The 15,053-nt window shown below is 31.9% G+C and overlaps 1 protein-coding gene across 3 annotated transcripts in view; it reads left to right on the top strand.

Annotated features, from left to right (window-relative positions):
- p130CAS (Serine_rich_CAS and FAT-like_CAS_C domain-containing protein p130CAS) overlaps positions 1 to 14,316 on the top strand; it is a 126,177-nt gene extending 111,861 nt beyond the window's left edge. For 2 of the 3 annotated variants that reach the window (XM_072538095.1, XM_072538096.1), the window contains exons 4-5: positions 7,878 to 8,139; positions 12,354 to 14,316. In XM_072538095.1, coding sequence (XP_072394196.1) covers positions 7,878 to 8,139; positions 12,354 to 13,615 — 1,524 coding nt within the window. In that variant the 3' untranslated portion in view covers positions 13,616 to 14,316. The remainder of the gene's footprint in view (positions 1 to 7,877; positions 8,140 to 12,353) is intronic. The other variant, XM_072538097.1, reaches the window with a different exon arrangement.
- Positions 14,317 to 15,053: the final 737 nt, after the last annotated feature.

Raw genomic sequence — 15,053 nt, 5'->3', positions numbered from 1 at the left:
GTTATTAACTATTCGAAAGATTTTAAGGTCTTCGGCAAACATTAAATAGTTACTACTTTTAATGATTGATGATATATCATTAACAAATATATTAAATAAGGCCCAATATGGGACCTCTGAGGAACTCCTGCGGTCACAGATACTCGCTGAGATAAGCAATTTCCATATTTTATATACTGACATCTACCAGACACATAACTACTTATCCACTCAAGCATTTTACCTCCAAATCCATAGCCTTGTTATTTAGCAATAAGCAGATCATGGTTAACTCTATCGAAGGCTTTAGAGAAGTCTGTGTAGATAGCGTCAACCTGAACCTTAAGTTCAACTGAATAAGCAAAAAAATTAGTATACAATATTAAGCTCGTGCATGTAGACTTACCTTTAGAAAAGCTATGTTGTTAAACATCAATCCCATCAACAATCCCATCTTAACAAATTATTTACAAGACATTCAAATAATTTGGGTAATACTGATTGATTACAAACAGCCCTATAATTTTCAATATCATTTTTATTGTCTGACTTAAAAATTGGTATTAAACTAGTTTTCCAAAAATCAGGAAAGATACCAGTACTCAGTGATGAATTAAATAAGTAGCGGATAGGTTTTATAAGAGTAAAAATGTAATATGGGAATACATAAGCTGGCAAACAATCTGGTCCAAGTATAATTTCCAAGGCATCTTTAAAACCCTATCAATTATTTCAGAAAGCCTAATATTATAATTATTCACATTGACACTCTGCTGATAGCTAAAAATTGGGATCTGATTAGTTTTAGAATTAGAATACGTAGTTGAAAAAAAAATTACACCAAATAAATTAACTATGTCTTGAACATTATCATCTATACTATCACCATAGAACATACTAGATGGCAAATTGTAACTTTTTCGTTTGCTATTTATATATTTTCAAAAATGTCGAGGATTAGATTCTCAATATTATTCAAATAGTTAGTGTAACATTGAGAAGAAACTTGTCTACATTCATTTCTTAAATGAGAAAGTCTTAAATAGTCATCCCTTCTACCAAATAATTTAAACTGCTTATACATTTTCTTTTAATATGTTAATTGCCCTAATCTACCATCAAACCAAACAGGAAACGAACTGGTTTTAAATTTTTTGAGGGGAACAAATAAGTCTGTATATATAATATCTTAAAATACTGCTAAACTGTAATTGATATGGCATATGTGTATTAAAATTAATTCCCAATTAATACTAGCAAAGTAATAATTTAGTCCTACGTAATTTGCATTTTTAAAATCATAATTAAATTTCACGTAGTTCAGTTGATAATGCTTTTCAAAACCAGCCAATTCTACAACCATAGCCGAATGGTGTATACTATAAAAATATTGAATCAATTGGAATAACTACATTAACATTGTTTAAATTTGTAAATACTAAGTCTAGAAAGACATTACGACTATTAGGTAAATTATTAATTTAAAACATGTTAAAATAACCAAAACAATGGGCCAAGTACACAGCAGGAGAGTCATCAGTCATAATTTATAATCACCACATAGTAACAAGTTTTCAAACTTCTCTATAACATATTCAACTGAACTGCAATGTAACATGTCCACATTTAGGTCGGATGATAGTGGGATATAAACTCCACCCAAAACTATGCACTTATCGTTAATTTTCAATAATATAAAAGTTTGTTCTAATTCACAATCAGGAATTATTACTTTCTGCGCATTGATGTCATTTTTAACAGCAATTAACATACCTCCTCCTCCAGTTTTTCCGGTAGAAACAGGATTGCGGTCATTTCAAAACACATTATAACCAGGAAGTCCTAATTCCGCATCCCTATAATCACAAGTTAACCAAGTTTCCACCATAATGATTATTTGATAATTTCATTGAGCTATGGCAATTTCCAGAGATCTTAGTTTAGTTTTCAACCCACCAACATTTTAATAATAAATTAATAAAGGAGGCGAGCTTATATGTTTCATTGCTTCTAGTTTTTTTTGTGCAGAGTTATCTTTTTTGCAGATTTCAGGTATAACTTTAACATATCTTATAAATATATCTTTCTCACCTCGTTCTTGACGTTTTTTAAGGTTCTCTTTAACTTTATTGAGTTTGTTGAGTTGCTGGGGAGTGAGATCAGAATTTATAAATATCTTTTTTGCTTTAGCAAGCTGAAGCTTATTTTTTAACATATTCATTATATCAAAAGAATTTGTTAATAAAATTTTTAGGGACCGAGCACCATTTTTGTTTTGCTTACCAAATCTAACAGCTTTGGCAACTTTAATATCATAAATAATATTGTAAAATAGGTTTACAAAAGTACAGTGATGTTAAGCTTCTAAATATTTAAAATAACTCCTACGCATCAACATGTAGGAAGTTAATTTTTTTTTATTCAAAATGTTGGCATTTTTTCACGACGAATTAAAAAAAATACAATGTCCTACGGCCCTAAGAACTCGAGTTAGTCCCTTTTTTTTTCTCAATTTTGCTATTTCAAAAACTGGATTCATTAATACAAATTTATAAAAGTTGCAATATCTCCCGTTCTAATCAACGAAAATTATGCTTTTTTTAAATTTAGGTACCTAGTTGCATAGGTTATAAAAATTTAATTAGTTAATTTGTGAATTGTTTATTTAACCTAGTAATTTGTTTACACAATATAAAATAAATATTTATTTTGCAAAATTTTACTTCCCTTTCCTCTTATTATTCTTAGTAGAAAAAATTATGAAAAAATAGGTAACTTAAATATTTATATATTATAGATATAAATATCTTTTAAAAATAAATTTCACAAAAAATTAATTTATTATTTGAAAATCAAATCTGTATGTGTTAATTTTTCTTGAATTATGCTTATTAATTTTACAGTGTCTAAAAACACTACAAATACACTGCGCGTCACGAAAAAGAGGCACCTAAAATTTTTGCCATTTTTTAATTTTTACGAATCATACCACAAAGTGATTGTCATTAGATGTTCGTGTAATGTTTAAGAAAATGTTCTAAAGCAGTATGCAATCATTTTTTAAATAACAAATGTCAAAAAATAACTTCTTCCAAAATAATGATTTTATTGAAAAATTAAAAAAAATTAACTTTGTTCATTTTTTCTGTTTTCTTTATAAAATTACCATTAAGTCGTGATTATTATTACTGTGTATTAACACCTCTATTGTGAATTACACTTCTCATTCGATTTGGCATTGAATTGATCAAATTCTGGATGTCATTTTGAGGAAAAGCTTCCCATTCTTCTATGAGCGCCAACCGAAGCTGCTCACGATTTATTGGAGCAGGTATTCTGTTTCTTACCCTTCGTTTGAGTTGATCCCAAACATGTTCAATCGGGTTCAAATCTGGACTTTGAGCCGGCCAGTTCATTTTTGGCACACCGACAGTTTCCAGATATTGCGTTACCATCTTGGCTACGTGTGGCCGCGCGTTGTCTTGCATAAAAATAAAGTTTTCGCCGACAAACCCAGCAAAAGGCATTACATGCTCGTCTAGAATTTCGGTAATGTATCGGTGTGCATTCAACGCTCCTCTATCAATAAATACGAGGTCAGTACGGCCCTCGAATGAAATGCCTGCCCAAAACATTACCAAACCTCCTCCAAAAGCAACACGTACTCGTCGAACACAAGCAGAATATCGTTCCCAACGTCTTCTGTATGTTTTGATGCGACCATCAGAGCCATAAAGAACCATCCTGGACTCATCACTAAACAAAACATTTTTCCAATCTTCTATCGTCCAATGCTAGTGGTCTCTAGCAAACTGTAGTCGGCGTTGTCGATGTGCTGCTATTAAAAAGGTCCTGTTGCTGGACAGCAAGCCCTTAGACCAAATTCCCTTAACCTTCTTCTCACTGTAGAAGTGCTTAAAGTCCACCCGTGAGCATTTTAAAAACAGTTTTGGATTGATCTAGCCGTAAAGAACCGATTTTGCAAAAAAGAGCGTTGTAAAGAACTGTTTTCTCTGGCCGTCGTGATTCTTCTCGGGCCTGATCCTGGTCGTCGTTCGTGAGATCCAGTCTCTACGAATCGTTGGTAAATTTTTTGGGCCATACAACGACTGACTCCTACTCTTCGAACAACTGTACACTAGTGAAAGGTTTTTGTAAAACAGAATAGCTATATTCCAAGAAAAATAAGGTACAAACAACACGTGCATTACTTGAAGTCGTAAAACTGATATCAATTCTGCAAACTTATTACCCTTAATTAACTTGTCGGCACCGTTTTTCGATGCCTAAAAGACACTAAACGTGTTTCTGCATTATGGGAATTTAGTTACAATAGAATAAATTGTATAAACTTAAAGTTATTGAAAAATTCTTACAAAATTCTAGATGGCCTCTTTTTCGTGACGCGCAGTGTATATTTAAAAAAAATTGTTATGAACTTTGTACAATTATAAATAAAATTAAGTATGTAGATTGAAATATGTTAATTATATATACAGATTAATTCCATAATTTTTATTTATTATTATACAAAGTTTATAACAATTAATTTGTGTAAAATATATTTGTAACGTTTTGCAGAAAAAGTAATTGTAAAAATAATAAAAATAATTCAAGAAACATTAACATGTATAGATTTGATTTTCAAATAAAAAATAATTTTTTGTACATTTTATTGTTAAAAGATATTATTTATAACTATAATACATAAATATTTAAGGTGCTTATTACTTCATAATCTTTTCTACTAATAATAATTAGGACAAAGTAAAATTTTGCAAAATAAATATTTGTTTTAAATTGTTTAAACGAATTACTTGGTTAAGTAAATAATTCACAAACTTTTCAGGACTTTTCAAGACCCTTCCATTGTGAAAATGGACTGAGACAGGGAGATGGACTGTCGTGTCTATTATATAATCTTGCACTATAAAAAGTAAGTCGAGAGTTCCATATTAATACGATTGGCTCCATCTTTAATAAATCTGTACAATTGGTCGGATATACAGATGAAATAGACATTATTGCTAGGTCCAAAGAATCTCTGATCGAAGCATTTCGATCACTAAGAGCGTCTGCACTGAGAATGGGATTAAAAATAAACGCATAGAAAACCAAGTATATGTATTGTACTAGGCCAGGCAACCAGATACCTAGACTATTAATTGATGATCTGGAACTGGAAGGTGTAGACACCCTCGTCTACCTGGGCTCAATGTCAGCGAAGAAATTATAAAAGAAGAATAGTGCTTGCCAATAAGTGCTATTATGGCTTGAGGAAACAGATGGCCCCAAAACTACCCAGAAAAATTAAAGTTACCATATATAAAACACTAATAAGGCCAGTGTTAACATACGGGTCAGAAACGTGGTCACTTACACAGAACGACCAAGAATTGCTTAAACGTTTCGAGAAAAAAAATTCTAAGGAAAATATATGGAGGAGTCCAAGAACAGGGTTTGTGGCGTAGGCGCTACAGCTTTGAGATATACAGAAGTTTTGGGGAACCTAACGTTGTAAAATGTATTCAATTAGCACGCCTTCGATGGATAGGGCATGTAATTAGGCGAGATGAAGATGCAACGACCAGAAAAATTTTCGAAGAGGACCAGTGGGAAGACGAGCCAGAGGAAGACCAAAACTTAGGTATCAAGATAACATAGGGGATGATCTAAAATCCATCGGAGTTAAAGCATGGAGAAGAGTTGCCAGAGACAGGGGCGAATGGAAGATCGTTCTGAAAAAGGCTTTGGCTCATAACGAGCTGTAATGCCACTGATGATGATTGTTTAAAAACAGAGCCCCGGTGAATCTTTGAAAAAGAAGGGATAACTCGGCATGTTAGAACGGCATAGAACTTTTGTAAACCGATTTTACAATATTTAATATAAACTTTTTAATCGTTAAATTATTTAATTTGATAAAATAAGCCTTTTTCTTCAATTTGGTGCTTTTAGAATTCATGTAGACCCAATAGTTTACGCACAATAACGTTGTTTTTTCTGGGATAAAGAATTTGAATTTTGCAATATATGTTGAGCGAAACTTCTTGAAATTTTTATAATAATAATAATAAGGGCTTTTGTTCATCATATAATATTATTTACATAAATTAATCATTAATTAAAAACTCCAGGCGAGTTTCAGTTCAGAAAATGTAATGTGCGAAGCACTGACATGTCCTGTATGTTCAGCTAACCTGGGCAAACAAATAATAAAAAAATATATCTAGGACTGTAACCAATTAATAGTATTAATATTTATATATAATAAAAATAAAATCAAATTGCAATATTAAACAAATTTTAAATAGGTAAAAAGAAATAAGAATAAGACTTACTCACAATCAATTTATTCTACCACCAACGACCGGTTTTGCAGACTATAATATATGATTTTAAAAAATGATTAAATACAAAAAGTAAAACTTAGGTGAAAAAAATAATCTAGTAAAATTGAAATTAAATTAATAAATAACTAATAAATATTACTTACATGCTGATTACTGTCATATTCAAGATTTAAATAAATTTTAGTTTAAATAAATATTGGAAAATATATAAAATAATTTAATCTGGCATTCAAACAATATATTATGTAAGTATATGTAAGTTCTACTCATTATAATATGGCATCAAACCCTACCTATGCAATAATTCGTAAGTTTTAAATTTGTTTTGAGTAAAATTGATAGTAGTGGTATAATTATTCATAACATGAGCTATATGATCTGTTATGGCCTCTCTTCACAATCGGCGACTACAGACAAGTAAGGTCGAGCACGACTGTGTAGAGAGCATACTCGGCTACACTTGCCTATCATTGTCGATGATCGCCTACAACCCGTGAATTGTCGGTTTTTCGGAGACACATCAAAAGGAATCACTTGATGTTTGTGGTTGGACAAACTATTACGGATGATTGTGTGGACGCTTGCACGATGATTGTGCCGATCTAGACGATCACACGATCAGCCATCATCGCCGATAGTGTAGTGTACTCAAAAAGGATCGCTTGTATTGCTGTGTACGATGGATGATAAGGGATAGAAATGTTGTTTTTATGTCTAATGCCTGATTTTAATGCTTGTTAATAATGTCTGATTTTACCCATTTAGCAGAAGGTTGTTTATTCATGATTTCAGTATGGTAGGGTGCGTTGTCCATCACAATCAAAGATGGATGATCTAAATTAGGAAGTGATTGGGTACTTATCCATTTAGTAAATATTGTATTCTTCATTTCATCGTGATAATCTGCAGTCAAGGATTTGGAACAAAATAACAAACGGGCGTTTAAAATAAAAATATTTGCTGAACCGGCACGAACCACAATTTGCTGAACCGGCACGAACCACAATAAATATTTTTTCATCACCTGTTGGCATTCTGTCACGACATCATTATTTCCCCTAGAAAAAATCCACGTTTCGTCTGAAAATACAACTTTTCGTGGATATGTACTATTTCAAAACAAACAAAGTGGAGGGAAAGCGATGTATTGGTCGAAACAAGCTTTCATGGCTGCATCATATTAGGCAATGGTGTGGTTCCACAGTAAAAGAATTATTTCGCACAGCAGCCGACAGTGAAAGGTTTCAGGAAATGGTTAACATGATGACGGCCAACGTCTGAATAAGAACACAGCGCCCTAAAGAATAATGCCAAATTAATAGGTTAATATCAAATTCTTCTAGTTCGTTGTGCAGTATTCCTATAAAAATGTTTCAAAAATACTATTACCAAACTTGTAAACTGGTTACGCATACTTTTAATGACATACTTTTAATGACATTTACGTAGAACTTGTTGCTGATTTTTTAAATATTTTTTAGTAATTATAACTTTTTTGAAATAGCTGCACTTGGGCATTGTTAACTCTCGTTTTTCTTCCTTTAGGTCGTAACTCCCAAAAAATTCAACGATGTATTTTTATACGACATGCCTCCATCAAGATGTTCTCCGATTTCAGTTTCTTCAGGAGTTAGCCCCGGTACAATAACCCGGGACCAGAACGACTGCTACGATGTACCTCCCCGGCCAGTACCAGTAGGTAATGAAAGTTTTAGGAATTGTCCCCGATGCTCTCCCGCCCCATCATGTGCCTCACCGATCAATAGAGATTCAGGTGACACATATGACATTCCCAGACAACATTTAGGTATTTTTATTTTTGTTTTTATTTTGTTTTTGCTTTTTGATGTATTGCAGTGATTGAATTATCACAGTTTTGAGTAAAAAAAAATATACTATCGACCATATCAATTTATGCTGCCTATCTAGTACAATTCTTAAATTGGATAAACAGAATAAATCATAAAATAGTTTTTTTTACGTAACGTGACAGATTTAAAATTAACTTTGACTGTTCTAGTTCGTTTTTTAATTTGGAAGTAATGTTTGTGTATTTTATGTTATAGTATGTTGTTTAACACTGCTCTACATCTTGACTAGGTTTTAATAGCTATAATTGTAGCGATATTTTGGATGCTAGATCTAAATATAAGTAAATTAGATAATGAGTGTAACCGACATTTTAATTTTCAATTATAAGAGCAGCCAACGTTTTCTAAATTTTCAAGAAAAAATTGTACGGATCAGTGGTTTTGACGTTGAAATAGTTCAATGTAACCTTTAAAATTGTTCTGGAGTAAAATATAGCTAAGAAATCAAATTTAACGTAAAGGCTATAGTACATAATCATAATGGGCCATGCACGACCATATGCCACGGTAGACCAACATCGCTTACCGGCGAACGATCGTCGGTGTTTAAATAGTGGTTGGCTCAGTATTGTGTAAAAAAGCATCTAAGATGAACATCCAATTATAGAATAATCAAGTTAGTTAAAAATATCTTTTTTTCGCCACAACTGTTTAGACGGGTTTGACAGTTGAAATATGTAGTATGTGATACTACAAAAAGACTCTCATCTAGGGATTTATCAATTTTTTAGTGGAACTATTTTTAAATACACAATCAAAACGTCCAACTCATTATTTCTCATAATTTAAAAACTCGTCTATTTACAGGTTTAACGTCAACAGACAACTTTAATCGGCAATATTTTCTGTATACCTAGATAATAGCCTGTGGTAGTTTTAAAGCATGTTGAGGCTTTAAAATTTGGCAATCATGTCTTGTTTGCTTTTCACAAATATACATAGGGTGAGTTTTTAGTGCGACATCGGTTGATAATTCCATTGTGGTACAAGATATCCAAAAAACTTATTCAGAAAAACTGTAGGCAATGCTATCCTCCATACTTGGAAAATATGTGGAATTCTACAGGGTAATTAATAACTACGTGTTATAGTAAACATAGAACTTTTTAAATGGGACACCCTGTATATTTTTTCATATTTATATTCCTCTCATAATTCTTGTTGTTATAATATTGGGCTTTGCATTACTATACAGAGTATTTACCAAGTTATGACCATTTTTATTCCGAAATTCCTATGAAATCAACACCATGTAAGTATATAAAGAAGTAATGCATAAACAATTATTTATTTTATATAATAAGGTAAACAATATATTGTAGTTTTTAAATTAAGTTTAATTGAAATCATTGACTAAAATTTGTATACAGGATGAACTACAAGACGAAGTTACGATTTTCTCAATTTTTTTTTAAAAGGATCTCCCTATATTTTATTTTTTAGAAATATTATATTTAAGATCCTCGTTTTATTTTTATATAGCATTCCCTAAACTCATTATTTTCCGAGATATTTTTAGTTTTCTTCAAATTTCGGGAATACATTCAATTTTTGTAAGTAGAAATAAGTATGTATTGAGTGTTGAGTGATAATATAAATATTATTGTTATTCAACAAGCAACTAACAAAAAATATAAACTGTAAGAATATGTATTGAATGTAAGAATTAATGTGATATTAAGGAAATAAGTCTAAAGTAACTGTTAAAAATGTCCACCTTTAACGTCTATACAAGTTTGTAACCCATATTCAAATGACCGAGCCACATTTCTTAACATTTATAGTCAATTTTATTAAAATCTTCTCTTATTCTATTTTTCATATCGTCTGGCGTTGTTTGAGTTTTCTGGTATACAAGGTCTTCTATATAGCCCCACATGAGAGAATCACTTTTGGAGAATTTCGGTGATCGCGGTGCCCAAACAGTTGGTCCTCCTCTGCCTATCCACCTCTTGGAAAGTTATTATTTAGATGATTGTAAATAGGAGCAGTGTGGTGAACTGGAGCACCGTCGTGTAAAAACCACATTCGTTGTCGAATATTAAGCGGTACATTTTGTAGTAGTATTGGCAAATGATTATTTAGAAAATCCAGATATATGGCACCATTTACACAACCAGAAAAAAAAATGTGTACCAATCGCATAATCGCCAACAATACCACCCCAAACATTTATAGACCACCTACGTTGACTATGAGTGTTAACAAAATAGGGATTGCTTGATGCATAGTAATGAAAATGATGCCGATTTACCGTTCCATTTTTGTGAAATGTAGCCTCATCTCCAAAAAGTACGCAATCGAAAAAAAAAACGATCTCTTTGCACTTTCTGCTGAGACAGAAAGCTTTCTGCATTGACAAAAAGCTAATCTGCGTTGATAATCATCGACTGGCAATTATTGATACAACTGTATGCGGTAAGGATGCAGTTTACGTTAACGAAGGATTTTTGTCGCCGAAGTTTGACTAATGTCATGTTGACGTGAAATTTTGAGAGTGAGTACTGATGTGGGGATCTTCAGTAGTAGCTATCAGTACATCATATTTCTTTTCATCACTTAGAACAGTTTTGGTTCTCTCATTTTCTTCATATACAACTGACCCAGTGCGCGAACAAAATGATGGATTAATTTTTCAAAAGCTCTTGTGTTTGGTTTCCTCCGTTCAGGATATCGCTCGTGATATATTCTGGATGCAAGTAAGCAATTTCTCGAACTTTCTCGTAATACCTAGATCATATCTGTTAACTCTTCTACAGAAAAAAATCATTTTTAACAATAAAGACAAGCTACACAGATCGATTAAAAAGGTAATAGTATGAAAACTGTCATTTTTTACAAACCTACTATTTTACCTTTGTAACTGACACAAATGGCCTTTTACTTTAATTAATAACTGGGCGTAACAATCAGCAGATAGGAATTTTTTATTAAAAATTCCTGACTTAGAATACTGTTGATATAACAATCTAAAAGTTGTTACATCAATTGTAACATTTCAATTGTAGCAAATCAATTGTTGTTTTGTTATACAAAACATATTATCTTGTAGGAGTTTTAGGAATCTTGTATTTCATTAAGGACATATGATATTTCCATAATAATAAAATAATTTTGTTATATTATCACTCAATACTCAATACCTATTTCTACTTACAAAAATTTAATGTATTTCCGAAATTTGAAGAAAAAATATTTCGGAAAGTAATGAGTATAGGAAATGCTATATAAAAATGAAAGAGTATCATAAATACAATATTTCTAAAAAATAAAATATGGGGTGATTCATTTAAAAAAATTTAGAAAATCGTAATTTTGTTTTGTAGTTCACACTGTATACAAATTTTTGACAATGATTTTAATTTAATTTAATCTAAAAACTACAATATATTGTTTACTTTATTATATAAAATAAATAATTGTTTATGCATTACTTCTTTATATACATGGTGTTGATTTCATAGGGATTTCGAATAGTAATCCAAAACCCAATACTATAAGAACAAGAATTATGAGAAGAATACAAATTTGAAAAAATATATAGGGTGTCCCATTTAAAAACATGTATGCTATACCACGTAGGTATTAATCACCCTGTAGAATTCCACATATTTTCCAAGTATGGAGAATAACATTGCCTACATTTTTTCTAAATAAGTTTTTTTAATATTTTATACCATAATGGTGAGTAAACACTCACCCTGTATATGAGAGAAGTATACGGGGACATTATTACCGCTATTTGGTTGTACTACGGGGACATAGACTTCGTTGGCTAGTAATGGAAGACAAAAATTTACAAATGACGTGCTTCTTATCAACCCACTTAACTCTAATTCTAAAATTTCACAAAAAAAATTAGTACCGACATTTATTAGTTGTGTTTACGTTGAAAATATTGTCGTTAATAAATAATCTAATATTTGTTTAAATTCATTGTCTTTGTTTCTAAATAAAATATTTAAATTATTAAAACCTAGTCGATTAAAATTTCCCCCCATATACTCTATCCTCTTTAAACAATCACAATTGGTGTATATTTATATAAAATACCAAAAACATTTGTTAATGGTTTTCTGTTAAAAGTGTTTACACAATTTGGTTATTAATAAATATAACACTTTTATTTATTTTATTATTTTTTTTTCAGGTATTCAGAACCAATTAACACCCTCTAGTTCGGCTAGTTCGCTAACAGCAGATTCACTTAGTTCGTCGAACCGTAGCAGTTTAGCCAATATGCCTGACTATGACGTCCCGAAACCTTATAACAGAGGCCCCCAATTAGTTCTCCAATCCACTTCAAATTATGATGTACCCACACATGTTACAAAAGAGTTGCCTTTGGAACTAAATTCAGCACTTGAAAACTTGGAGAGATTACAGACTGACACCACCAGTGCAATATCAAAGTTATTAGGATTTGTCGGGCCTCAGTGGAGGACGAAAGACAAGTTAGAAACAAATTTAATGGAAATCAAATTGTCAGCGACCCGGTTACGTACGTCTCTCCAAGATTTGGCGGAATTTGGAGAAGGGACGTTGGGAAACGCAGCTAGGGCTTCCGATAAAAATTTGGCTGGCAAATTATCCCCCTTAGTTTTAGCAATCAGGAAAGCAAATACCCTGGTACAAGAAGTTTCAGAAAAACTTAATAGACATAACTGGTCTCTAGACATTCTTTCCAGGCCGCTTGATGAAGAGTGCGTAAAGAAACCAGACGAATTAGAACAACTAGTTGCCTGCTCGCGTGCATTAACGGAAGATATTCGACAGATAGCGTCGTTCATTCAGGGCAATGGTACATTACTGTTCAAAAAGGAATCTTCGAACGAATGGAATGAAGAATATGATTATGTAAGCTTAGATTCAAAAGAAAACATTAACAAAAATCACGCAGATATAATGAAAACCTTACCAAAGAACTTACAGAAAGACTACGATAATTGTGTGAAACATGCCGATGATGTAGCTTTTGACGTTGACCACAAGACAGCGGGGCTAGATCCTGACGATAAACAGCTGTTAGCATTTTACGCAACGCAGGTGGTTACACATCACACCAATTTGACACATGCCATAGACGCATTTTTGAACACAGTGGAACACAACCAACCGCCAAAAATATTTTTGGCTCACGGCAAGTTTGTGGTCCTCAGTGCTCACAAATTAGTCCTAATAGGTGATACAGTGCATCGGAATATCACATGCAGAGATATAAAGGATAGATCCTTAAGTTATGCCAATGCCCTTTCAGATGCTTTAGCGACCAGTGTAAATAAAACTAAACAAGCTGCGATGCAATTCCCTTCTGTGAATGCTGTTCAGGAAATGGTCGACTCTGTTGTAGATATTTCTCATTCAGCTAAGGATTTAAAGGTATGCTTGGTACAAGCTGCAGTTTCCTTTTAAACCCTCCCCTTACATACTTATTTTTTGAAAGGTATGTTGTATTGAGTACATTAAAGTAATTACTATTGCAAATTTTAATGCAAGTTTGAAGCATAAAACAAGATGTTCCTGATTGATAATCAGTGCGAAGTAACATATTTGATATGTTGATGTTCAGCTAAACCCCTATCTCATTTTAAGGTGAAAAAACTATAAGAAAATCTTTTGAAACCGAGGTAGGGTTGTAGAGTTTTTTAAAATACTATTCTGTTTTACAAAACTCTCTATTATTTCAATATAACATACCTTATTAACGATAAAAATTCCAATTTTGGCCATTTTTAAAAATATATTTATATAGAAGAAGAAAATCAAATTGTCAATGAAATTCTATGGATATAAAATTCATATTGATCGAAAAATGTGGTCTTTAATACCATCATATTTTAATTCAGCTATTTTACGACAGCTTTGTGAAAGAGTGTGATAAAATAAAAATTCCTAGACTGAAGTTGGCACCTATTACAGAAACAGCTACTTCAACATGTAGAATTTGTTTTTTAATTCCAATATTAAACACTATTCTATCGTTTTTCTGTTAACTTTATAGGTACTTAAATTCCATGCAATATTTGTAATTTATTTTTAATTGTATATATTTCTCTACATTCAGTGTTATATTATTTTTATTTACAAATTTTAAAATAAATATTTTTAATTTTTTTTTGTTTATTTTATTTTGTTTCTCGTTAAACCCTAACAGAGGAGTGCATTAACCCAAACGACTTTTTCTCGTTATTTTTGGTTCATTAAGTATTTTTATGCGTAACTCATATTCTAAAATTACATGTTCAAAGATGATCCAAACGCACAAAATATTCGATGTTATTAGTAGGGCTTATTTATAACTGATTTAATTGCTACCAGAGTACATAAGAGAAAGGAACGATGACATTCAATGCTCTTATGTACCATGGCATTCTAGAACTGAAACCAAAATCCCGTATATATGATGTTTCCTACAATTTTCACTGCACATCACTGACCGGCTGTTTAATTTTGTATAGTAACATACATTGTTACCACCTAAACTTCGAAATAGTAAAGTGTGGTGATAATGGTATATTGTATTCCGGGTGTACTGCAAGACTTGATCTAAAATTGTTTCTTTCTGACGTTTCATCTATAACGGCGCAAGAGTTATCAAATACGAGTCAATATAAGTCGATAATCAGTACTATTTGTAGCCTCCGTGTGCTCCAAGGAGTTGTAGGTTGGTCCGAATCGATAGTAGAATTTTCGGTGCACCTTAAGAGACATTTGGAATTTGGTAGTGTTAAGACGCATCCTATTTAGATGCAAATCATCTCCTTACCGATTAAAATTACTTGGTTGTTTTCTAGTTTCGAAAACATTGCAGAATATGTGGGGATCGTAGGGTGATTTTCCACTAATCACT

The sequence above is a fragment of the Diabrotica undecimpunctata genome, chromosome 7, assembly GCF_040954645.1.
Source record: "Diabrotica undecimpunctata isolate CICGRU chromosome 7, icDiaUnde3, whole genome shotgun sequence".
NCBI lineage: Eukaryota > Metazoa > Arthropoda > Insecta > Coleoptera > Chrysomelidae > Diabrotica > Diabrotica undecimpunctata.
The sequence above is the reverse complement of the archived record's forward strand: the minus strand, read 5'-3'. Positions and strand labels throughout refer to the sequence as shown.